Source organism: Otolemur garnettii, unplaced genomic scaffold (genome assembly GCF_000181295.1).
Source record: "Otolemur garnettii isolate 467f Iridium unplaced genomic scaffold, OtoGar3 scaffold00002, whole genome shotgun sequence".
Classification (NCBI taxonomy): domain Eukaryota; kingdom Metazoa; phylum Chordata; class Mammalia; order Primates; family Galagidae; genus Otolemur; species Otolemur garnettii.
The window spans coordinates 24,527,008-24,551,477 of NW_003852397.1; the positions used below are offsets into that span (position 1 = coordinate 24,527,008).

Sequence of the window (24,470 nt, forward strand, 5' to 3'; positions counted from 1 at the left end):
TTTTAAAAATGAATAGCAAGAATTGACCATGATGCTTTTTAACTTGAAATTTTTATTAACATTTTTTCTCCTGTAGTTTACCAAGTATTATGCCGAGAAAAAAATGTTAATGATACTTTAAAAACAACTGCTTTTAGATGTAAGGAGATGGGATATTGTGATCAAGAAAGTTATGTAATTAAGGGAAATTGAAGTAATAGCCACTAAATTACAAATAGATCTCTATGTGGAATATTTAGTGATGTGCCTTCTTTTCTCCTTCAGGTAAAAAAAAAAAAAAATCATGACCGAATCTGCCTCTAGCACGAGTGGCCAAGAGTTTGATGTATTCAGTGTTATGGACTGGAAAGATGGAGTCGGCACATTACCAGGAAGTGACTTAAAGGTAAGCTGTCTCTATGGCATACAAATGTACCTGTGTACTTCTGCATGTGTGTATTTTTAAATTGAATGCATATGTGAAATAATCACTAAAAGCATTAATCATACATAGTGCTGTAGGTTTTAGGTGAGCCATAGACCTCTCCAGTAAACTCCCAAGACAATTTGCAATGCTGATGGGTTGGCAGAAGCCTTTGTCTCATGGTTTAGGGAGTGAGGACTGTTTCTGCCGTATGCGTTTATTCTGCAGAAATTGATTTGTAGCTTCAAGATGGATCATCTCCATTCTGACTATCACGATGGGCAATATGTGTGGAAATGGCAGACTTGGAAGACTTGGCTTCTTAGTTCTATAGTAATGGGATTTATGACTTTGAGTGAATTGCTACAATCCCTGTGTCTAGGTGTCCTCGTTTAAAAACTGGATAACATTAACCTATTGAATAAACAAAACTATTTGCTACCTTTAAGTTATTTATACTGTGAATATGGATCTTTAGAAGCAGATCCTTCCTGTAAACCAGGGTGCTGTAGTCTAGTTGGGAGCTCTTCAGAGAGTGAGGTTCAGCCTGCTGCTCTGATATGCTCACTATCCCTTGCTTCCAGTGCCCCTCCACCTCCTCCAGGACCACCTCTGCTGTGCCATGAAACGTGGTTGTGTGAGCACCCACCTGGGAGGCGAACCCTGCCCCCCCCTCCTCATTTCTAATTTGCCTTTGCTCTGATCCTATCTGGGAGACCTTGAACCTGTCTGTGGCCCTTTAGACTTTGTGTTTGCACTTGGTCATTCAGGTATTTGCACTTCCCATCTCCCCAGTAGGCTGTCACTTGGCTCACCTCTCTGATGATTGGTATTCTGGGCTATCTTAAACAGAAATTCCTGCCCCCTAATCCAGACTTTTTAGAATCTAATTCTTTTTAATGACTACTTGGCAAGTATCTTAGCGGGGCCTGCCTTAGCTCATCCTTGGTGGTGAGATTTGAATGATCTGCCTGTTGCTGGAAAAGTACTTAGATTTTAGTTGGGTTAGGTTAAATTACATATAATCTGCTGACATCTCTGAACTTAATACAACAGAAATACTGCAGTGACATTTATTGTAGTGGCATCTGGAGAGGCGATTGGGTTTTCAGTTTTAGTTCTGTATTACCTTGAACAAGTCAATTTCTTTGGGCCAAGTTTCCTCTGTAGTCAGCAGGGGTTTTACCTGCTCTGGCATTTTCCAAATGTTCATCTGGATAAGGTATGATGGAGATAGGATGCAGAAAATTTTTGAGAAAGAACAGCTATTTCTAACACTCTGATATTTTCAACTACGTAATAGCTACCTGAGCTTTGTCAGATTGTTTAAATTCCCTAATTTGGGGAATCCTCATCTATAAAATGGGGATGTTACAATCAATGTTACAAGGTGGTTATGAGGATGGAAAATATTACATAAAACATTTAACAAGTTGTATCTTTTCTTATTTTATGGTATATAATGGAAGCTGCCTTTTAAGTCACATTTTTCCTTTCTTTTTCTTGTGCACTTTTGTCCTTTTTCTTTTCAGTAGCTTTGTTTAAACATCTCGTGGATGATGAAATTGGTACCTTTTGTTCAGTTAGCTTTTAACAATAAAGTTCCGTCCCTAAGGAATCTGGATTGTGTTAAGCCTTTCTAAACTGTGAATTTTAGAAATGTTAACTTTTCTTAGGGTATACAGATAATTAGGCCATTTCGTGGGTATTCTAATCTGGGTTATTTAACATGACCGTCAGACTCATCTAATATTACCCAGGTAATTGCCATGTCTGCAATTCATTACACGTATTATAGACAGTTTGATATTTTTTTTTTTTCTGAGACAGGGTCTTACTCTGTTGCTCAAGCTTGAATGCAATGGTGTTATCATAACTTCCTGTGATACCGAACTTAAAAAAACAAATTAAAAACTATTTTCTACTTGGCTGGGCACGGTGGCTCACACCTGTAAGCCTCGCACTCTGGGGAGGCCAAGGTGGGTGGATTGCCTGAGCTCAGTAGTTTGACACCAGCCTGACCAAGAGTGAGACCCTGTCTCTACTAAAGATAGAAAAATAATCTAGGTTTTGTGGTGGGTGCCTGTAGTCCCAACTACTTGGGAAGCTGAGGCATGATGATTACTTGAACTCAAGCGTTTGAAGTTGCTGTGAGCTATGATGTCACCAAGGCACTCTACCCAGGGCAACAGTGTGAAACCCTGTCTCAAAAAAAAAAAAAAAAAATCCTACTTTATAACCCTTTTTATCTGAGGAGATTCAGAGACTAGCTAGTTGATTACATTACTGAGGATTCACTTGCTCCTTATTTGAAATCTGAGTTGGTGAGTTGATTGAGGGATTGATTTTTCACAAAATTAAGATATTGGAAAGAACTTAGACTAAATCACGAAATTTACTCTGGCCCGTCGTGCCTTGCCTGTTCACACTCCGAGCTTCTGTGCTCTAATGGGCATAGGCATGCGGTTTATTGCTCAACAGCATGGTTGCCTAAGACAGCCAGCCCAAGTTGATTCAGCTCATACAGTCCACCGGTCCAGAGAGGCCGCTTTCTCATGGGGGGACAGGTTTTTATATGCTTTAACTTGTGCCCTTTTGTCGGAACTTTCCTCCGTAAAAGCATTATGATGACTGTCCAATCAAGTTATGTCCCTCTTCTGCCTAAAATTTTTTAGCAGTTGCCAAAGTCTTGCCTAGCGTGGTTCAGGCCCCCTGTCTTTGCCTCGGGTGTTCGTGTGGTCCGGCCCCTGCTTGTCTCTCCGGCCAGATTTCCTTTCACTCCTCAGTGTTGCTCTCGCTTTCTACCCAGCCCACCTGGGGCCACATTTCCTTTTTCCCATTGCTAGAGTTCCCTTTTCTTTTTCCATAGTGGGGCAACTAAAGTTTATAGAAAACAGAGCACAGATACCTTCTCTGGGTAAGAACAGAGGACTTACTCTGAAAGCAACTTTCTACCTGGGTCCTTTTCGTTAATCCTTTTTATGTCTCCCTTGTGGGTTTACAGATGGGAAAACGGAGGCCTAGAGAGGTTAATTCATTTGCTTAAGTCACTTGCTGGCAGAACTGGGTCTCAAAACCTGGCTTTCCTGATATTAAAATTGATTTTCTTACTGCTGCTATAATGCTGAAGGAGAGAAAGCATTTTCATATCAAAAGTGCAAGGAAAATGTTACAGGAATTAGAGGAGGTAAACATTTCTTAAAGCATCAGATGCCTCCCTTCAGGTGGGAGTATCTGTGTATACTTTTTTTTTGGTAAAGATTTGTTTTATTTCTACTGGGGAAGGGAGAAGGATAAATAGAACTGTTTTCCAATTTGCTCTTTACTGTATAATATATACCGACATGCAGACATATATACACATACACCAAAAATTCTCCAACAAAAAATAAAACAAGAAACCGGGAATTAAAAATCAACACACCAGGGTGGCACCTGTGGCTTAAAGGAGTAGGGTGCCAGCCCCATGTGCTGGAGGTGGCAGGTTCAGACCCAGCCCCAGCCAAAAACAAAACAAACAAAAAAATCAACACACCCGGCGGTGCCTCTGGCTCAAAGGAGTAGGGCGCCAGCCCCATAATGCTGGAGGAGGCGGGTTCAAACCCAGCCCTGGCCAAAAACTGCAAAAAGAAAAAAAATCACCCTCACACTTCACCCTTTGAGGGGTGGAGACTGGGGAAGGAAAGAGAAGGACATCAGAGGAGGGCACAGCTGAAGAAGGTAGAGTGTATCTAGGGAGGACAGCCAGTGTCCCCCGACAGCCTTGAAAAATATGATGGTCGTTAATAAGACATTTTTGCCTAAGCAAATTTTGCCATTATTTAATTTGTTCTTTTAAAACAGATTATTTTTATAGATTAATGTCTCATGGCCAGCTCTAAGAATAGTCAGGGGACCAAGTGGCTGGGGAAAGGTGCCTGGGAAGGTACCCTGTGCCTGACTGGTTTCTGCACCTGAACTTTGTCCTTAGAGAATTATTTCTCTGGGTCGTAATGTCTTTCACAGTCCCTCAGTAAAGTGCAGCTGTACTCCTGAGGGTATAGCATTTTATCTAGTAAGAAAAGTCACCACTTAGCCACCACCAAGATTCCGCAGCCAGGCAGAAACCCACCTGTGAAATTCACTGCACTCTTAATACATGGTTTGGCCTTGCCTAGATTAATGTTCGCAATAGTTCAGTTACCAAATATTTTTGCCCTAACTTAAAACACGCTGGTAAGTAGAATTCCAATTTCAGCATTGAAAGTAATAAAACAAAATAAGAACGTCAGCAGTGTCTTTTGATGATCTGTTATTAAAGACAGGTAAAAATAGGCAAAATTCCAAGCCAAAATTAAGAAGAGAATCATAAAGGTGTGTCAAGCCAAACAAAACATTTACAGCCCTTTAAATACTTCAGGCATAATTGCTTTTTGATTAATCTGGATATTCACATGAGGAAAAACTTACTCTGTCCGCTGATGGGTTGGTTTCCTTAATAAATTCCTTATGTAAAGTTTATAATGTTGATATTCTTGATTGTAGGATGGAGCTACTAGACAAATGTTTTACACTGTTTTTAGCTCTCTAGGTTAAAAGAACTAATAGTTGAAAAAAAGTAGAGGTGAACTTTTTATCATTCCAAAGGCATTCATGAAGGCTTTCCCCATTTCAAAACCTGGGCATTTCATTGGGAGAAAGAAGAGTTAGGAAGTGTATCAGTCTTTCTGGAATTCTGTTTATGGGACATCAGTGATATTAACTGTCTGAGATTTTCTATAATAGTAATACTGAGGAAGACAAGTAAATCCACGTTGAAATCCAGAGACATATTTGATCCCTGTATTTTTTTGCATATGATAGAATACTTTGAAAACACTTTGAGGTTTTTAATTTTTGAGATAAGCAACTTTGATTAGAGCAGTTGTTCTCAATTTTTTCAGGCTTGTTTGCATTTGAGGATATGATGAAATCTATGAATTCTGTCTCCAGTAAAACATGTATGTGCACATACCGTAATTTCACATATCGTTTATGGGATTCACAAATGCTCGAAATCCATCCATGGATTCTGGCGAAGTGACTTTGCAGCTTTACTTTGTCGTTAGACTATAGGACGGTTACTGGCAATAGTTATTCTTGTAGGTGAAGGGAAAGCTGACTAGGATTAAATGTGCATTGTGGGAATATTACCTTTTCATTTTGATGATATCTGAGCCTAAAGTTTCTGGGTGCCATAGTTGTGAATTTTCTCTTGGAGATTGCACTGCATGGTGGTCTCTTTCCCAGTGTTTAAACTGCTGGGTGGTTTGCAGTTTCAGGGCAATTTGGAAACTTAAGCCAAGCACTGGAGTCTTTCTTTTTAATGTGAATGTCTGATGCTCTCCCTCACATTTTGTATTTATCGAATAAGCATAAATTAACATCAGCGACATGTATTAAAAGTGAAATTACTTACCTGAGAAAAAGTGTCAGGCTTGTACCTATTTTTAAAATTCTAACTCAGAGGTGATTTTCTGTCATGTTCTTTAATATCATTAATTAATAATTATCACAATAGCTTGTTTTTTTAACTCCTGCCCAGTAGATGGTACTGTCAGCCTTATTTTGAAATATTCTGTGTTCAGAGGGGTCATTAAAAAAAACTTTTTTTTAGTTTAATGTTTTGTTTTTCAAAAAAGTAAAGTTATTTTTAGCTGTTTTCCTACTAATTAACATATTCGCACTTTCTACACTGACATTTTAGTTGGATACACTTGATATAGTACTTACATATTACCCTGGGGACTCGTATCCGGAAAATACCATAGGAGAAAATATTCTCACATTCCTTAACTGTTTCTCCTCATTCAGTTCTCATTTAATAATTGTGGACTCTGTGTAGAAATTTGCTTAAGGTGCTGTTTTTACCTGGTGGAAGGAATAATTATTCAATAGGCAAATGGAGGGTCTTGCTTAAATACTACAGATTTGCATGCTCATAATTTCTGTGAAAGATGTAAGAAGTTATAACTTATTATCGTTTTGAATGTTGAGGTAACAGGACTTTACCACCTGTTAAAATTAGTGGATCCCCAATGTCTTTCTGTTTTAAAGAAAAACAGAAGGGATTTGGAAAACTTTCTAAAATGCATGAATATGAGATTAAGCCTCACTTCCTCAGAGAGAACAGGGTCCCCACACATAAATAATGGGTACGCCTTCAACACAGTACAACCAGGTTGTTGTAGAAACATACTTTGAAGTTTACCAAGAGGTGAGAGGAAATTTTCAGTATTTAGAATGGGAACATCCATGGAATCAAAAGGCCCTCAATCTTTAGTGATAAAATTGGCCTATATCTAGTAGACTTGTTTAGCTCTCCCGGAAATGTCCTGAGGTTTGAGTGGGCTAGAGGTTAAACAGGCATCCTCAAACTGCAGCCCATGGGCCACATGCAGCCCGCCTAGGACATTTATCTGGCCTGCTGGGTGTTTTTGCTGCAGCTTCCTGTCCTGCTTAGCAGCCAACTCATCCTGGGACCCATAGTCCGGCCCTCGAACGGTCTGAGGGACAGTGAACTGGCCCCCTGTTTAAAAAGTTTGAGGACCGTGGGTTAAGATAATGGAGAATTCTAGAGAGCAGTAAAAGAACGGAGAAATGTAGCACTGTAGAAGAAGCATAGATGGTTCCATGGCGCGTCCTTCAGCCTTCAGGGCTCACGTCTTGGAACAGAAAGAGGAGGAGGGACGGGTCATTATTTCTTGGATGGGGATATTCCTTCTTTGCGAGTTTGGGTGAGGCAGATCGGTTCCTGGGAAAGAGTAATTATTCTTTTATTTTCTTTGATTAATGCCAAAGTGTGAAATAAGGAAAAACACATCTTAGTTAAAAAATGAAGTGTGTTTGAAATGACAGGTCCTCCAGGCAAGATGGCACGTCTATAGGACAGGGCAGGGCTGTGTGTGTCCTGCTGCTTTGTCCTGCCCCCCTTCCCTGAATCCCAAAATTAGTAAAATGCAAAGGTCTTAGTGTCGGTAGAAGGCTTATCAAGGAGTGGTTGTTTAAATTAACTGTTAACATACAATTAATTTGCTTACAGACTCTATGTATCAGCCATTAAATCTTTGCTGTCCTGAGCACTTTTGTAAATTTTGCCTCTTTTCTGCTAGTTTCGGGTAAATGAATTTGGAGCCCTGGAAGTCATTACAGATGAGAGTGAGATGGAGAATGTTAGGAAAGCGACTGCTACCACCACCTGGATGGTACCCACTGCTCAAGAAGGTAAGAAAGGGCTGTCTGCATTTTCTTTCTTCTCTGGAAGGATTCGAAATAAGAATATCTAAGGTTTTATAGTAGGCTGGAACTTTGGAGGTCCTGGGTGATTTTTGCATCCTATGTTCTTAGGTAAATTTCTGTAATGAGACAGACAGGAGCCAGCTTTTAATTTTTAAAATAGCTCGTAACTATCTTCTTTCCTAATGCCAGATCTATAATAGCGTAAGGTTAGTTGGAAATTTATCAAGTAAATCCATAGGTGATTTAGCCAAAAGCCTGCCACTTTTTTTCTCATCTACTCCAATGGTTGTAACTAACACCTATATGCTGATGACTCCTAAATCTATATCTCCAGCCCCGACCTCTCCCCCGAGCTCCAGGCCCGTATTTCCACCTGCCTACTGGACATCTCCACCTGGATGTCCCACAGGTACCTCAAACTCCACATGTCTGAAATGCAATTCATTTTCTATTTCTTTCTCCCCTCCCCTCAAACCTTCTCTTTCTTCCCTAACCCGTATTTCAGTTGACGGTGGCACCGTCTACCCAGTGGACAAGCAAGAAATACAGGAGTCATCCTGAATTTGTTCTTCCCATCCCCACGTCCTTTTCACTTAATCTTGATTTTAATTTCCTAAATATGTCTCAGATCTGGCCTTTTCTGCCTGTCATCGCTGCCACTGCCTTAATTTAGGCCCTTGTCAATCCTCACCTGAGCTACTGCAGAAGTCACTATGCTTCTAATTTCACCTCCTTTCAAATTATCCTGCTCCCTAAAGTCAGAAAACCTTGTGTAGATGGCTTCCTCGACCCTTCATTGATTTCTCATTGCCTCTTCAGAAGAACATACAAAGATCTGGGTGACCTGCACCCACCTGCTTGCTCCTCTCCCTCAGGCTCTGTTTCCTTCTTTGTATGTTGTGTTCTGGCAGTGCCAGCAGCACAGAATTAAGTATAATTTTCCCAACACATCGTGTGGTTTCACGCTTTCTTGCCTTTGCTCGTGCTGTTTTTTCTGGCTCGAATGCCGTTTCTCTTTCTGTCCAGTTGGTAAATTCCTCTTGAGCCTTCAAAACCCCATTGAAGCTTTTTATCAGAAAATTCTTCCCTGACCTCACCCCAGGCTGAATGAATCACTACTGTTTCTATACTACTTCTGGAACTTGCTCATGCTTCTATTATTGCATGTCTCACATTTTATTATAAATACTGGTTTTCTTGCCTGTCTTCTCTTCTAGACTGTGAGCTCTCTTGGGCAAGGTCTCTGCTGCCATGATCAGTGTCTAGCATAAATTGGTGCCTAAAAAAATGTTTGCTGAATGAATGATTAGACTAAACTATGCAGGTGAAAGGAAACATAAATTCTTACACAATTTGGATAAATATGATTCAGGAGACCTGCTATGTTAAAAGTCAAATAAAGAGGTACTGATTTAACCAATTTAGTAAAACAGAATCACTCATCAAAAGGTTATAAATGTGAAATAACACAGTGGCTCTTTGTAGGTTTTTCTCAAAGAGACAAATAGAGAATAAGATTTTCTAGGTCGATGGTGGCATCTTCAGAATTCAGTGACTTCATTTTACTTTGAAGTCTATAGAAAACACCTTGGACCAACTTTGGTTTATCCTTTCTGCAGAAATGTTTTGAATGATTTCTCGCAAGCTCATCTCCCTCTCCTTGCTAAACTATGTATCGATCAATCATTCATTCAACAAACACTATTCTTTTATCGTATTGCTAACAAAATTATTAGAAGAAAAAGTTTGATTGTGTTGTGGGATATGTTGTGTCATGGTTTAAATTTTTTTTTCTCCACCTTCTAGTCTTTTCAGAGAAGACTGGGATGCCTTTTAGGTTGAAGGATCCACTGAAAGTAGAAGGGCTTCAATTCTGTGAGAACTGTTGTCAGTACGGCAATGTAGATGAGTGTCTTTCTGGAGGAAACTATTGCAGCCAGAACTGTGCTCGCCATATCAAAGACAAGTAGGTTTTTGCCCCATTCCATTGATAAAATGGGTTTTAGAGTCCAAGGTCGTGGTGCTTGTGAGGGCTTGTGTTCTCTGACATCTGACACCTATTTACACCTTTCTCCCTGACACTTTTCCTTTAGAGGCACGTGGACCCTGACCCCTTTATTGGACCAGGTGACATCTGTCATGCCTTGTCTGAGTTGTACTGCTACGTTCTGCCTGCAATACAACCTCTCCTCTGTCATCAGCCTTGTCTTTGCATTAATCTGATTGCTCCCCAGCTAAGAATATTTCAGTTTTTCTGGGGTTACATATACATTTGGATGATACTGAGATTTATGGAAATGCAGTTTTATTTATATTTTAGGGATTCTCACATAACTTATCTAAAACTCCACATAATGGAATAAGGCTCCCACTGATTGACTAGTAATTAACGGAATGAAAATGGCCCTCATGGATAGTGTAGTGAGTTGTGTTACTGATGGTCTCAGGTGCAGAGTCAGGATTGGGACACAGGGCCATGCACTATGACTGGCCATCGTATATGACCTTTGGGAGTGGTCTGAAAAAGTTTAGCTTATCACCCAGAAGGTGTTTTTCTGACATATAATCTGTATTTGACAGAAATTACTAGACATTTATATTTTAGTGGAGTTTCCCACATATTTTAATCAGGTGCAGGTTTGGGGATTTTCCGTTTCTGTTGGCCAACTGATGTTTTACAAAGGCACACTTAGCCTTTTAGGTTGATTTGTCATTCTTGACAACTGCTAGATCCTTGCTTTAAATGACCCTGAAAACAAATATCTCTAATAATTGATTCTTTTATTGGTATGGATGGCAGATATGGTAAACCAGTAATTATAAACTCTTTTATAAACTATTTCACACGGATGCTCGGCCCACGTGTGAAATTAATCTAATTAATAAATTAGATTCTTGGTCCACTTTCTACCCTGACAGATGTTATACATAATAGTGGTTTTAAAGCATTGCTTTAGGTGATATTCTAATGCCTGTGGATTTCTCCTGTGAAGATTAAGCATTTTTCCTTTGGGGAGGGCACTTATTTGAAAACGATTTTTGCACTGATGATCAACATGTAGATGTTTGATAGGTATTGTCTGCTGTCACTGTTTTGGGTTTATAAACACAACAGAGATCAGAAGGAAGAAAGGGACACCGGGGAAGACAACGAGGAGGAAGATCCCAAGTGTAGTCGGAAGAAAAAACCAAAATTATCTGTGAGAGCCGACCTCAAGGAGGATGGAGAAGAGAGGGATGACGAAATGGTAAGTAGCTCTTACCCTACCCCGGTAGCAGTGGGAGGCCTCTTACGGGGGTTGCGTCACGATCACGAGCCCTGCCCTGCAGCCAGTTCCTGGGGTTCCAGTGTTAGTTCTGAACTGTGTGGCCGTCAGCAAGTCACCTTAGCTCTCTGTGTCTCACCGTCCCCCTCTCAAAAGGGGAATAATAAATATGGTACCTTTCCATAAGGATGAAGAAACGGGATGTCCTGAAATGTATTTCTGGAGTGAGAGGCAAGAGCAGAACCTTGTAGATGAATTTTAAATTCCTCTTGACAACAAAATGCCATTCCCATTTTGGTAAATCACAGGCAGATCTCATAGAAGTATATGGGTGGGTAGAAAATGGCACATAAATATCAGGTATATTTGGGGAAAAGTCATTCAGAACATGCTAATTAAAACATAAATGTATTATCTTCAAACTGTGTATTAATGGCTCAAGGTCTGGAAGCATTTCCCTTAAGGTCAATATTGAGCAAGTGTTATTTGCTGGTCGCTGTTGTAGAAGCTGGGAATATAGGGATGAGTCAGACAGACAGGACGGACAGGGTCTCCCTCTTTGAGATGCTGCATTCTTACAAACGAACAGGAGAGATGTCAGCTAGTGCTATGTTGGGAATTAAGATAGGACTTTAGGATTGGCTGGCTGCTTTAATGTGGGTTGTCAGGGAGGCCCCCCAAAGAGGGTGACGTGGACAATGTGGTCTGAATAATAAGGAGCCAGCTATAAAAAAGTGAAGAATGAAGGGTCCTCTGGGCAGCAGAGCTAGGGGACGTCTCTGCAGTAAGAACTTGTATGGCATTTTCTGTTCGAAGAAATAAAAAAGGGCAATATGCTTGAGCATTGTGGTCTACAGGAGAGTGGAGGGGGGGAAAGAGGTATGGGTGGTCCAGGGATGGGGGCTTCATAGTATGGCAGAACAATGGGTCTTTACTGTATTCTGAGTATAAGGGGAGCCATCGTAAAGTTGAAGGTACGGGAATGCTTTGCTATGATGTGTGTTTTCAGGTGACCACTGCAGCTTTGATACATGAGAGCGAGAGTAGAATGAGGGAGGCGGGTTTGGAGTTTATTGTGGCAGACGTGGAAGAAAGAAGTCGGTGGACTTGGGTCTGTGCTAGAGGTAGGCTTGTTGGAGTGTATGAGGAAAAGAGAAAAGTCAGGGATGCTGCTTAGATTTTTTGGCTTTGACAATTAACTGGATAATCACGCTGCTTAGTAAGAATGAGAAGGCAGGGTGGAGCAGAGAATCAAGAGTCCACTGACCATCCTGCTCGGAGATGCTTATTAACCGTCCAGGGAATAGCCTAAATAAGCAGTTGGGGGCAGACACATGGAGTCAGGGAGAAGGGGGCTGGAGATAGGGACAGGAGTATTTGTCAGATAAGATGACAGGGGAAGTAAGTAGAAAGAAAAGAGAGGGAGACTGAGAAGGAAGGGCTGGTGCAGTGTGAGGGAGACCAGAACAGAGAGGCAGGAGCAGGGAGTGGACCTTGCCTCGGGGAGCAGCGCAGGAGGGAGCCAGGTCCGTGCTCTTTCAGCCGGTAGTTCTTGGAAACGGTCTTATTTTCTACTGACCTCAGGCCAAAAGCAACACTGTTCTCAAATGTACTATATTCTTTCTTTCCTTGCAAGTTATGAAGTGAAATTGAAGAAAAGAACAACAGCAAAAAAAAAAAAAAAAATGCTTCCTGACAGCTTTCTAACTTTTCATTGGTGCCAATTTCATGAACTTTTAAAGTCATCGTTTTCCTTTCTTGTTGTAGGAGAATAAACAAGATGGAAGAATCCTGAGAGGTTCGCAGAGAGCCCGAAGGAAAAGACGAGGAGATTCCGCTGTATTAAAGCCGGGTGAGCTGATGGAGAAAGGTTTTGCTTGTTGCCTTCTGATACTGAAAACGTTTTACGCAGGTAGAAATTTTAGTTTTCATTGGGATGGATGCTGTGACAGTCCCAGTATTGCTTTGGGATTTTCTTCAACTCCATTTTATTGGTAAAAATTAAGGTTCTGAGGAAGTAAAGAGAAAAATAGAAATTGGTTAACTATCAAGTGGTTTCAGGGTAAGCTTGAGAACATCTTTATTTTTCCATCAGGTGGGTGGTTTCTGCGTCTGCCTCTTTATGACACTATCTGTTCTGGTTCATTTTCCAAGGTTTTAGGTTTTTTATGTTTACTCTCAAGCACAATGTGGCTCGTGACAAGGGAACCTTTTTCCTTTCATTCTTCCTCAGACAGTATTTTATTCCATGAGGAATCCAGCCCTTGGGCCCTTGTTTGTAGTCTTTTGTCTGGGTAAATTCAGGACCTTGAGTCTTCCCATAGAGGACCCAGAGTGCTCCGCGAGGCTTCCCTTGGCCTGGTGCAGCCAGACTTTTGGTTTAGGCCCCTCTGCTCTGCGTCACCCTGATCCCAGCCCCATTGTCACCTTTCCCCTGCAGCCCGGTGCTCCAACTCAGAGTCCAGATGCTTTACTCACGGGTTCTTCTGTTCATTCCTCAAAAGGATTGGCAATGTCCCTACCTGCCCCAGGCGCATAGCCTAACCGCTGTGTGTTTTCAGAGATGACTCTGTTTTCTGTGGCTGAGGTGAAAGGGAGTAAGTTCCTCAGTTACTGTGTATTCTGTCTCAACACATCTATTTCCTGGACCTTTCTTTCCCGTCTCCCTCCTTTCTACTTGGGATGGAATTCTAGGCCCCTGGCTCTTCTTGGACCTTTTTCCCTCAATCATTTTTTTTCCTGTAGCTTTTCCATTTTCTTCTTGGGCTCTATTTTTGCCGGTTCCAGTGTCACCCCTAGATACCTTTCCTGTAATTCTGCTGCCCGTCAAGCTTTTACAGTCTTCCCTTCCCTGTCATATTAATAAAATTGGTAATAGCTACCTCCATGTTTTCATCACTTACATATTCCTTTTGCATCTAAAAATTCCGACTCTTGCCGTATTGAATTTTTTTTCCATCTCTCCATGATTAATACCCATTCCTCATCTACTCCGTGCACTGGCCTTTGATCTGTTAGGAGAAATGTCTAGAAGCTCTGCATGGTGGGGTTCTGTCTTCCTGCCGGGTCTTCCTCAGTCGCTGGAAGTCCTTCCACTTCTTTCCTCCACCCTGCTGTGGCGTCTGCCTGCCACAGTTCACTTTTTAGCTCTCGTTTCTCAGGAAGAGGAGCCAGGACTTGAGACAGCGATACCAGCCGTGGAAATATGGGAGAGCCAGGTGCAGGAGTCGTGGGGGAAGTGAGAGTTCACAGAGGGCATCACTAAGTTCTTAGAGTTGGAAATTTCTGTCATTTTAGTCCGATTTGACTTTCAGGTTTGCCTCCCAAAGGAAAGAAAGCGTGGTGCTGGGCGTCCTACCTGGAGGAGGAGAAGGCTGTGGCGGTGCCGGTGAAGCTCTTCAAGGAGGTATCGGCCCTCTAGAAACACGTTCTGGGAGGCAGAGGAGCTGTGGGTTGCTGCTCCCACTGGGGTTGTTGTTCCCACTGCCTGTTTGGGAAGTTTGACTTGGACTCATTTCTTAGACACATAGTTTCTCACGCGTGTGTTTATGTGGAAGACAGCGCTGATGTGGGCACACCTCCCCAGGGCCGCACACATGGGTGCACGCTGACATGCACACACTCTTTTCTCTCAGCTTTTACTGAGTTTGCACTCGTGAACTTTAATGGGGATACTGATACTACTCCAAAAAAACTAGGAGTTAAAAAACTGGCAGAAAATTTCATTCATTCAAACATGATGGCTTTGGCAGAATGAGAATGATTTCTATATTATCACAACAAAACATTGAAAAATGGGTCACTATATTATATTAGCTATAATAAAAATACTTCATCATACATGATTTAAAATCAGTTAAGTAACATGTATAGTTTTGAGTAGAAGCTGCTATCACTGGATGAAAACAGGGTCAGTAAACTTTTTCTGTAAAGGCTTAGCTAGTAAATATTTTAAGCATTTCAGGGCATCTGGTCTCTGTTGCAACAACTCAAGTTGGGTGTAGCACAAAGGCAGCCGGGGACAGTATGTAAACAGAGGAGTGTGGCTGTGGTCCACTAAAGCTTTATTTACAAAAACCAGTGGTCGACTGGTTTTGACCTCAGACTGTCGTTTGCAGACCTTTGGTTTAAATTATTCAGTTATTTTTAATCATGGTATATAATAAATCTGCCATAGGAATCTTTTTATATATGTCTGAGCATAGGGAGTTTTTACATCGTGGTGAATAGTAAACATGAGGATGAGTACATCTACATTAAGAACATTTAATTTAAATGTAGTAGTAATTACATACAAACTTGTTTGGTGTAATTATTTTCTGTAACTTTGGTCCTTTACAGAATAGAGTTGCTTGCATTTTTTTTTAAAGTCTAAAGACAACTGATGATCTGAATCAGCAATGTATTCATGTGATTCAAAATGTGGAAGGACTAAAAGGATAAAAATTGTGTCCCTCACAGCCCTGTCCCCTAAGCTCCCGGTTTGCCTCTCCTAAGTGATTGCTATTACCAGTTCTTACATCCCCTTCCTGGAAAATTCTAGGTATATATAAGCAATTTACACAAATCCTCCCCTGTCTGCCTTAAACCAAATGGCAACATCTGATAAATACTTTCTAGATGTTGCTTTTTTCATTTACCTGGGCAGTTTGGAGATGATTTCAGCTCGTGAATCCCTTTGTCATTCTTCTGTACTAACATAGAGTATTCCATCTTAGGTGTGTTCCATGATAATTAATGTTGCTCAGTACTGATTGACACACACCAGTAGATCGTATGAAATTGCTAGAGGTTGAACCAAGTTCATTTCTCCTAGCGATGTGTGCCTGCGTCTGTTTTCCCAGAACCTTACCAACATGGTGTTACCAAACTTCTTGATCTTTACTAACCTGATGGGTGAAAAGTACCTTGGTGACAGTTTTACCTTGTATGACTCTTATGGGTAAAGTTAAACGTCTTTTCAAATATGGAAAAGACAAAAGCTGTAACACTTCCAGTGTCTTTTCATTTGATCCCTTGATAGCTTTTGTCCATTTTTCCCTTGAATCATTTATTAATCCTTCCCTTTTGGGTTTTTAGGATTTGTTTATTTATGTATTTGTTAAATAGACTTTTATCTTAAGAACAGTAGTTGTTCATGTTTGTAGCTGGGCCTTCAGGATGAGACGCTGAAGCTGCTGTCCTCTTGCATTTTAGTATCAGTCCTTTCCGTATAACAAAAACGGATTCAAGGTTGGCATGAAGTTAGAAGGCGTGGACCCGGAGCACCAGTCTGTGTACTGCGTTCTCACAGTGGCTGAGGTAGGTTTTGCCTCGTCTTTCTTTTCAAAAATGAAATGATGATTATTTTAATAATGAGGGCAAACTGCCATTGTTTGAGGGCTTACTTCCTGCCTGGTTCGGTGCTTGGTGTTTTGTGTACATGATCTCATCTAATCTTTCCAAGAATCCTGTGCAGGTCATGTTTTCTTCATCCTCGTTCTATAGAGAACTAAGGCTCAGAGAGGGGAAGTGATAAATAAAAGGCCACACAGCTTCAAAGTGATGGAACAAGGATTTGAACCTAGATCTTCCTGATTGCATAGTTCTTACCATACTGTGTCAGGAACAGGCCAGTGGAGCTCCTTAGGTCTTTTTTAGGTATTTTGCAGTATCTCTGTGAAATTGTTCAGGAAAAAGTGACCGGCTTAATTATATGTATACACACATATATGCACATACATATACATGGAGATAAATACACATGTGAATGTATCTATGTATATTTGTGTGTGTGGGGGGGTGTATATCTCAATCCAGTATATTCCTGAGGGCACTTTATAAAAATTTTAGCTTCCTCCTTGCTCCCTCTCTTGAGACAGGAATATGTATGTTTTAAAAATCCCTCCAAAACAATAAGATCATCTTGTGCACTAGTTTTAGGTATCTTCGTATTTTTTCATCAACTTCGTGAATTTGTAAGAAGCTCAGCTCCTACAGGACTCAGTGACATGTAATAGCCTGGTGATGACCATCTTCGTAAATGATAGCACGCAGTTACGTAGAGCATGCCAGGTGCTAATCCAAGTGCTTTCTTTTTATTAGCTCATACTAATTTTCAGAATAACTTTTGAGGCCAGGTGTGGTGGCTCATGCCTGTAATCCCAGCACTTTGGGAGGCTGAGGTGGGTCAATCGCCTGAGCTCACGAGTCAGAGACCAGCCTGAGCTAGAGGAAGATTTCATCTCTAAAAATAGCCAGGCACTGTGGCATGCACCTATAGTTCCAGGCACTCAGGAGGCTGAGGCAAGAGGATCACTTGAGCCCAAGAGTTAGAGGTTGCTGTGAACCAGGACATTCTACAGGGGCGACCACGTGAGACTCTGTCTCAAAATAGAAAAAAATAATAACTTTTGAAATGGAGCCCATTCCTCCTCTTTTTCAGATAAGAAAACTAAGGCAGAGCTGAAGTAACTTGTGACTTGTAATAAATGTAATATGCAGTGAAAGGAAATGGCTACTCTTACCAGAAAATTGATGTGGAGCATTTTTGCAGATTTTATATAGAGTATAAGAATCTTGCCCCTCTCAAACTCGATCAGACATCCTATGTGTTCTCCCTCCTGCACTCTGGAGGTCTTGTTTGGCCCTTTGGAGTTGGAAGGGGAGAGTCAGAATTTCTGGTGAATAATTGGATTAGTCCTTTGAAGTGGATGAGATTGCTCAGAGAGGGGAGAAGGTGTGAATTGCTAGCGCAGGAGAATAGTGGAATATTAGGGGTGGGTACAGGAGAAAGTGCCAGAGAAGGATCTGGAAAGGAACAGCCAGAGGGAAAGGAAGCTGGATGAGTTGGGCCTCTAGCTGAACCAGGGAGAGTGAGCAGGTGACCGAGGGGAGGAAGGGCAGCATCAGATGCTTCAGATGAGGGAGATGAGGTTAGTGTGTCCCGGGCCAGGCAGTTCATTTGAGATGGATCTGAGTTTTATGGGAGCATTGTGAGGAAACAGGTTCAGTGAGCCTATACTGGTTTGGAGAAGTTTAGCTGTGAAAGAGAAAAAGAATTTCTATGTTATATGTGTCTTTCAATTCTTGCTTTTTGAAGGAAATTTATTTTTCTTTGTACTTTTTAAAAAAAAAATTTTTTTTAAATAATTTTTTAAATTATAAAAGTAATGTTTGGTCATTATGGGTACTTCATCTAGTGTGAATGTGTATTATAAACAATAGAAGTCCTCTGTCCCATCCCTCACCTCTCCTTCCAGGTCCCGGAGAGCATGACCCTCAGCAGTTAACTGTGTTCCTTCCAGATGTCTTCTCTGCATTTAAAAATACATGCATGTGTACTTTTTTCTCCTTTTTACATATAAAGAGTATCATAGTATCTATAATATTCTGCACCTTGCTTTTGTGATTCATGTATACATTACATTATGTGTACACATTCTTTGTAACCATTGGGTATTGCTCCATTTTATGGAATTGTCTATAATTCACTTAACTTTTCATATATTGATGAAGAGCTGAGTGGTGTTCATTTTCTTATTCACACAAGTAAGTGCCCCAGTGAACATCTTCTTATAGATGTTTGTTTTTTGCTCATGTAAGTAGGTCTGTGGAGCCATCTTTAGAATTCCCAGTTGAAGAATTCTGGACATTTAAATTTTTGATGCATGTTGTTACTTTGGCTCCAAAATAATTTGTTAGTTGCTATATTCTGACCAAGAGTGATGAGAATTTGTTTGCCTAAGCCTGGGAGGCAGTCCAGGGAGTGTAGAGTATTAGAGGGCTCAGGGAAAGAGGGGTGAGAAGATGGGACACCTGAGTATATGAGGAGGTGTATGTCTTAGCCAGGATGGGTCTCAGTCTTGTAGGGGGAAAAACAGGTTTGTGGGTACAGGCAGGCGCATCACTTTGGAGGCAGACATTTGAGGGAACTTCTTTGACATACAAGGTAAGTTATTAACTGAGAGTGAGAGGGTAGGTAGCGGGATTGGAAGCTGAAGGAAGAAAATTTGAAAAGGCTGCTGCAAAAAAATGGGGGAGGAAGCTGGGTGGGCCTTCTAGGAGGATTGCATGCAGTACAGCAAGGAAGCCCAGCATTCAGATACTGTGGGTTCCCCTGGGTCTATTCTTACTGCTTGTAATTGTCCACAATCAACGAATATGGGACCATTACATCCCAGAGGAAATACACAGGGTTAGGTTTCTATGAGCATCTGTTTACATTTCTGTCTACTCATCAGTATGAAACCTTGTTTTCTGTGTGTGTGTGTGTGTGTTTTTTTTTCCCCTGAGACAGTCTCACTTTGTCGCCCTCGGTAGAGTGCAGTGGTATCACAGCTCACAGCAACCTCCAGCTCTTGAGCTTAGGTGATTCTCTTTCTCAGCCTCCTGAGTAGCTGGGACTACAAGCGACCACCACAACACCTGGCTATTTTTTTGTTGCAGTTTGGCCCGGGCTGGGTTTGAACCCGCCACCTTCAGTATATGGGGTTGGCACCCTACTCACTGAGCTGCAGGCGCCGCCCCTGTGTGTTTCTTTTTAAATATACCTGCCTTAATGTGTATTGTTGATTCATACATTGAACTCACGCCTGATAAAGCTCATTTAGCATTTATCTTCTCCCTCCAACACATCACAACCCTCCTGCACTTAGGCATACTCAGCAGCCCTTCACTGTGCGCGGGGCCATTGTGAACAGCAAAATCACCAGCAGAAAGCACAGAGATGTGGAATAGACCACGCACGGGACACTTGTTCACAGCAGGAGAGCTGATGCAACACGGAACAGCAGTGCCCCCTTCTACCTCATCTGGGAACCGGCCAAATTCGGCAACTCAAAACTTTTTTTGCTCTGTGCGTGCACGTGTCCATGCACACTCGGGGTGTCACTTGCTCATACATGTTAGCAAGTAGATGAATTTTCAAGTACAGACCACGTGAATAATGGAGATTGACAGACAGGGTGTCATTTTTCTTTGCCAGCACCATTCGCTAGGCGGGGTATAAGTATAGACTAGTGGGTACTTGAGATGAGATATTTTGCCAGGCAGATGTTTTGTGAAAGACATCAGGGCAAAACTTTTTTAAATGTTGGCAAGAAAATGTTTGAAGGGACTTATAGGGGAAGGAAGGCTGGGGGTGAGAGGCCAGGGAGGAGGCAGAAGGATCGATGTGAGGTCTTTTGTTCAGATTGAGGAGGAAGAGTCTTGGGAATAACTGGCCAGGCGAGCTGAAAGAACAGGAGTATGGGCTGATAGGGTTGGGTTTTCCCATTCGACAGTTAGTAGCAGAGCAGCTTCTGATGAGGACTAGGGCCACAGGAGTGAGGGTTTGAAGTGGCGAGGAAATGAAGGCAGCCAAAGTGTCAGGCTCCTGGGTAAGTCATCCTGTAGGTGACAGAGCGCTCAGAGAGTGGGAGGAAGTGGGCTGGGCCTTTGGTGAGTGAGAGGGGCTGTTTGGGAGGTTAGCACATGGATGGTGACAGGAGAGGTGGTGGCATCTCTAAAGAGGCACCGGCCCAGGAACTGCTGTGTGGCCGGATGGAGAGCGAGGAAGACGAGCAGCCCTGAGGAAAGGCTGGAGAGTGGTGAACTCGTTTGTCTCTGGCAGGGGGGCTGAGGACATGGGAGACTTTTTACCAAAGCATAGCACCCCAGAAGGTATGAGATGAGAAGAGAGACTTTTGGGAAACCAGAACAAGGGTGGCTCAAGGGGACAGAAGCTCAGAGCAGTAGGCCTGGAGGGGGACTAGTGGCTGAAGAGTACTAAAGGGACTTAGCTCTTAGGCAATGACCGGACTCCTGAGCGCGAGGCAGAGTCGAGAAGTGGGCCCTGAGTTCCTTCTTGGTGTGGTGTGTGGGGGGCGGGGGGTGGGGGGGAGGAGGAAGGGGGGAGGACTACTTACCCTTCATGAGACACTGTGTTTCCCAGGTCGTCCAGGTTCAGCTTTGTGGGGAGTCTGATCTCTCTAGAGGGGGGTCAGTTGAGTTGTAAATTTTATGTATATAAAATACATCATTGCATTATAATGTAAGATAAAATATAAAAAGCCATCATTCCCTTTTTGTCCTTGCCTTCTCGCAACCACTTCTCACAATATATCATTGTTAATGTTTTGGCAGATACTCTGCGAGACATTTTTCTATAAGTTAAATGCATATGTGTAAGCGTGTATATAAACGTGCGTATGAATGCATTTCCTTATATATTTGTATATATGAACATGTACATATAATCATATACACCTGTGGACGCCCACACAGATAATCCTCTCATAAATGAACTCAGCCTGTGTAATTTGTTTTGCCACTTGGGTTTTAACAATATGTTTTAGAGAACTTTCTGTGACTGTAACGGCATAGCCACCTCATTCTTTGGGGGTTAATTGCCCTGGCTCTGCACTTGTGTTCAGGCTTCTGCAGGGTGGGCGCTCCTGGGGTAGGTGTGGTGTGTGTGTCTACCTGAACATGGCTGCATGTGCTAGTGGGAGGCAGATTGAGAGGCTGAACCCTCTGACAGCCTAGGGCAGAACCACGACCCAGCTCAGGTCCCAAAAACCCCAGTGTCCGTTTAACTCAGAATGTCCCTAATGGGGTCCTGTAGGCAGATGCAGGCTGTGTGTTACAGAGTGAGTTCTTCCTAACATTCCAAGGACTCTGTCTCACCTGAAGTGTAAACTGGAGGAGCTTGTCTGTCTTCCAACCCAGCTACTGCTGGAGAAGAAAATGTGTTGTCTTTTCTTCCTGTGCTGACCCGATGTGGCCCACATCATTCACTATGGCCTGAGCGCTCCAGCTTGCTGGAGCTGTGTAGGATGCTGATCTGGCTACTTCCCTGCCACCTCCCCCTGGTGGCACGTGCTGGTCCAATATAGGGGATGGAGAAAGGACTCGTATTTGTGGGAAAATTACTCTTCCCCAGTTGTCCACATGCTCACTCAGATGTCGCCAGAACACCACAGCTCATCTCTTTCTAATATAATGGCCTTTGCCTTTAGATTTTATTGATTGAGTTTTTGTGGCTGTTGATGTGATTAGTTTGGTTAATATAAGCTACATCGTACTTGATGTCCGTGTTTGTTTTTGTATGTGTATATGAATTTTCTGTGTTTGTTTGTTTTTTAATTACCCAACCTTGCTTTACCTATTTCAGGTTTGTGGATACCGGATAAAGCTTCACTTTGATGGCTATTCGGACTGCTATGACTTCTGGGTCAATGCAGACGCTCTGGATATCCACCCAGTCGGGTGGTGCGAGAAAACTGGCCATAAACTCCACCCTCCCAAAGGTATTGTCATGCTTTGTTTTATATTCTAAATTTGGTAAAAACTCATTTTCTTACATGCTGATTTGGAATTTTTAAGAATTCAGACTTTATGATAATTCATGAGGCCCCAAATTTAAACTTATTATTTATGATGACAAATGTTTACTAAAGTGAAAGAAGTTAAAAGCAGAATCCACCAAGAGACTAAACCATATCCATGTTCCTATTACATATAAAATAATGTTTGCATGATACTTAATTTTGCAGGCAGCTTTTACATACAGATTTCTATCATATATATATCCTTAAAAAACTGATTGGAAAAGGAGTTTTAACTAGTTTATACAACTAAGTTTATGTACTGATACTTCAGTATATAGAAAATCCTGAGAAATAATCCATGAATTTGTAGGTCTTAATATTTTAGGAGATTGAAAAGGAGAAGGCAACTCTGAAAATTGACTTAGGTGGGGGTTGAACTCAGAGCAATTACTTTTCTTGAAATTGAGTTCTTTATTATGGTGATTTTTCCTTTTTTATGTTTATATAAAGATCCAAGAACAGCAGATATACTTTTTCAGTCCATCTCTAAGTCTCTATAAAGTGTTTAAATCTTGTTTCCTTTTTTTCAACTATTACATTTTTTAAACTTATTTTACCGAGACAGATACATTTATTATTTACTTGATATCAAAAAGTTACATTACTGAAGTGCCCATCAACCCATGAATGGATTAATTAACTGTGGTATATATATACCGTGGAACACTGTTCAGCCGTAAAAAAAAAGATGGGAGACTTTATATCTTTTGCATTTATCTGGATGGACTTGAAAAACATTCTCGTTAGTAAAGCATCTCAAGAAAGGAAAAGAAAGCAACCCATGTACGAGATGAAGAACACAAATTAAATTCAAGAAGAGGGGTTCAAACCCAGCCCCAGCCAAAAAAAAAGGGGGGGAGCTCAGTGAGCTTTCACCTAATGGGTACAATGTCAAGGTATATAGTATACCTCCTGGGTGAAGACTCAGTACAACTTGGTTTTTTCCTAACAAACTCAAACGATGTAACCTAATTGTATGTACCTTTCTTTCAATCTGAAATAAAAAATTTAGGTTACTAATGTGATATTTTTGGCCTGTCTCAGGGCTGTTATTTTTTAATAGACCAGCCAATCCTTGGTTGTAGGTGAAAAATCAATGGCAGAATCCCTATTTCCAGATAGCTGAGGATTAAACAAAAAGGCATAGGAAAGTTGAAGATGAAAAAGAAAATTCGTAAGCATTTTTATGAATTGACCTCTTATTTATGGTGAATTACTGGCTGTTTTTTTTCATGCCACCTTTAAGACATTAATGAAAGTAAAAGAGAGCACATTAGCTGATAAAATACAATGCTTAATTTCCTTTCTTTAAGGAACTGTTGACTTTAATAAAATTGTGCAAATTAATGCAGGGATATTTCCCTTCGTGTAATTGGCCAGCATCCTTACTTCATGAACCTTTTAGTGCCATTCTTGTGGTGATAGGCCAAAAAGATTTTGCCTGATTTATTACTTCTTTTCCCCTGAGTTCCATAACTTCTCTAAGTTAGTCTCCCCTAATAGAATAGGCGAGGAAAGAACAGAGAACTTGATCGGTCCTGTTCACTAGTCTCACTGCGGAGGAAGCTGCCCACACACCAGTAGAAACAGCCTGGACATATATGCATTTCCTTCCTCATCCTTGTCTTTATATCTCCTACCATTCATTCATTCAGAATTGAAAAAATAATAAGATTCACAGCTGTGTGTAACAATCCATAGTTATGAATTATGAGTTAATTTTTGTTTATTTAAAAAAAATCACTTGATAGCTTGATTGGAGCATGTTGGAGTTATATGTATGTAAAAGTGGGACCAGAAAACTAAGTGTACAGTAGTTCATTGTTTCCCTAAGTCTGTTCATATGTGCTTACTCTAGGATATAAAGAAGAAGAATTTAATTGGCAGACCTACCTTAAGACATGCAAAGCTCAGGCTGCTCCGAAGTCATTATTTGAAAATCAGAATATAGTAAGTTTATCTAAAGTACTTGTCCTTTTAATGGAAGTGAGTTTTTGAGTATCTCATGGGAGAAATTACAAATGATAAATTAATAAGGAACCATAATAAATTTTATTGCCTTGATAGAGTGCTCTTATCTTAAACTTGAAAATTAGCTTAAAGTCTTCATGAATATATATGCAGTGTAGAGCCATCTGATGGTTGTCTTTTTTATTGAATTATAGAAGACAATATACAAAATCCAGGTGGCAT

At 41.2% G+C, this 24,470-nt stretch overlaps 1 protein-coding gene across 3 annotated transcripts in view; it reads left to right on the forward strand.

Moving 5' to 3' along the window:
* The first annotated feature begins 261 nt into the window (after positions 1 to 261).
* L3MBTL3 (L3MBTL3, histone methyl-lysine binding protein) overlaps positions 262 to 24,470 on the forward strand; it is an 87,487-nt gene continuing 63,278 nt past the window's right edge. Inside the window, exons 1-10 of one of the 3 annotated variants that reach the window (XM_003781663.3) lie at positions 262 to 385; positions 7,534 to 7,645; positions 7,995 to 8,069; positions 9,467 to 9,626; positions 10,776 to 10,908; positions 12,694 to 12,778; positions 14,241 to 14,332; positions 16,123 to 16,227; positions 22,061 to 22,196; positions 24,136 to 24,227. In XM_003781663.3, coding sequence (XP_003781711.1) covers positions 284 to 385; positions 7,534 to 7,645; positions 7,995 to 8,069; positions 9,467 to 9,626; positions 10,776 to 10,908; positions 12,694 to 12,778; positions 14,241 to 14,332; positions 16,123 to 16,227; positions 22,061 to 22,196; positions 24,136 to 24,227 — 1,092 coding nt within the window. In that variant the 5' untranslated portion in view covers positions 262 to 283. The remainder of the gene's footprint in view (positions 386 to 7,533; positions 7,646 to 7,994; positions 8,070 to 9,466; positions 9,627 to 10,775; positions 10,909 to 12,693; positions 12,779 to 14,240; positions 14,333 to 16,122; positions 16,228 to 22,060; positions 22,197 to 24,135; positions 24,228 to 24,470) is intronic. The other 2 variants (XM_023513477.1, XM_003781662.3) reach the window with 2 other exon arrangements.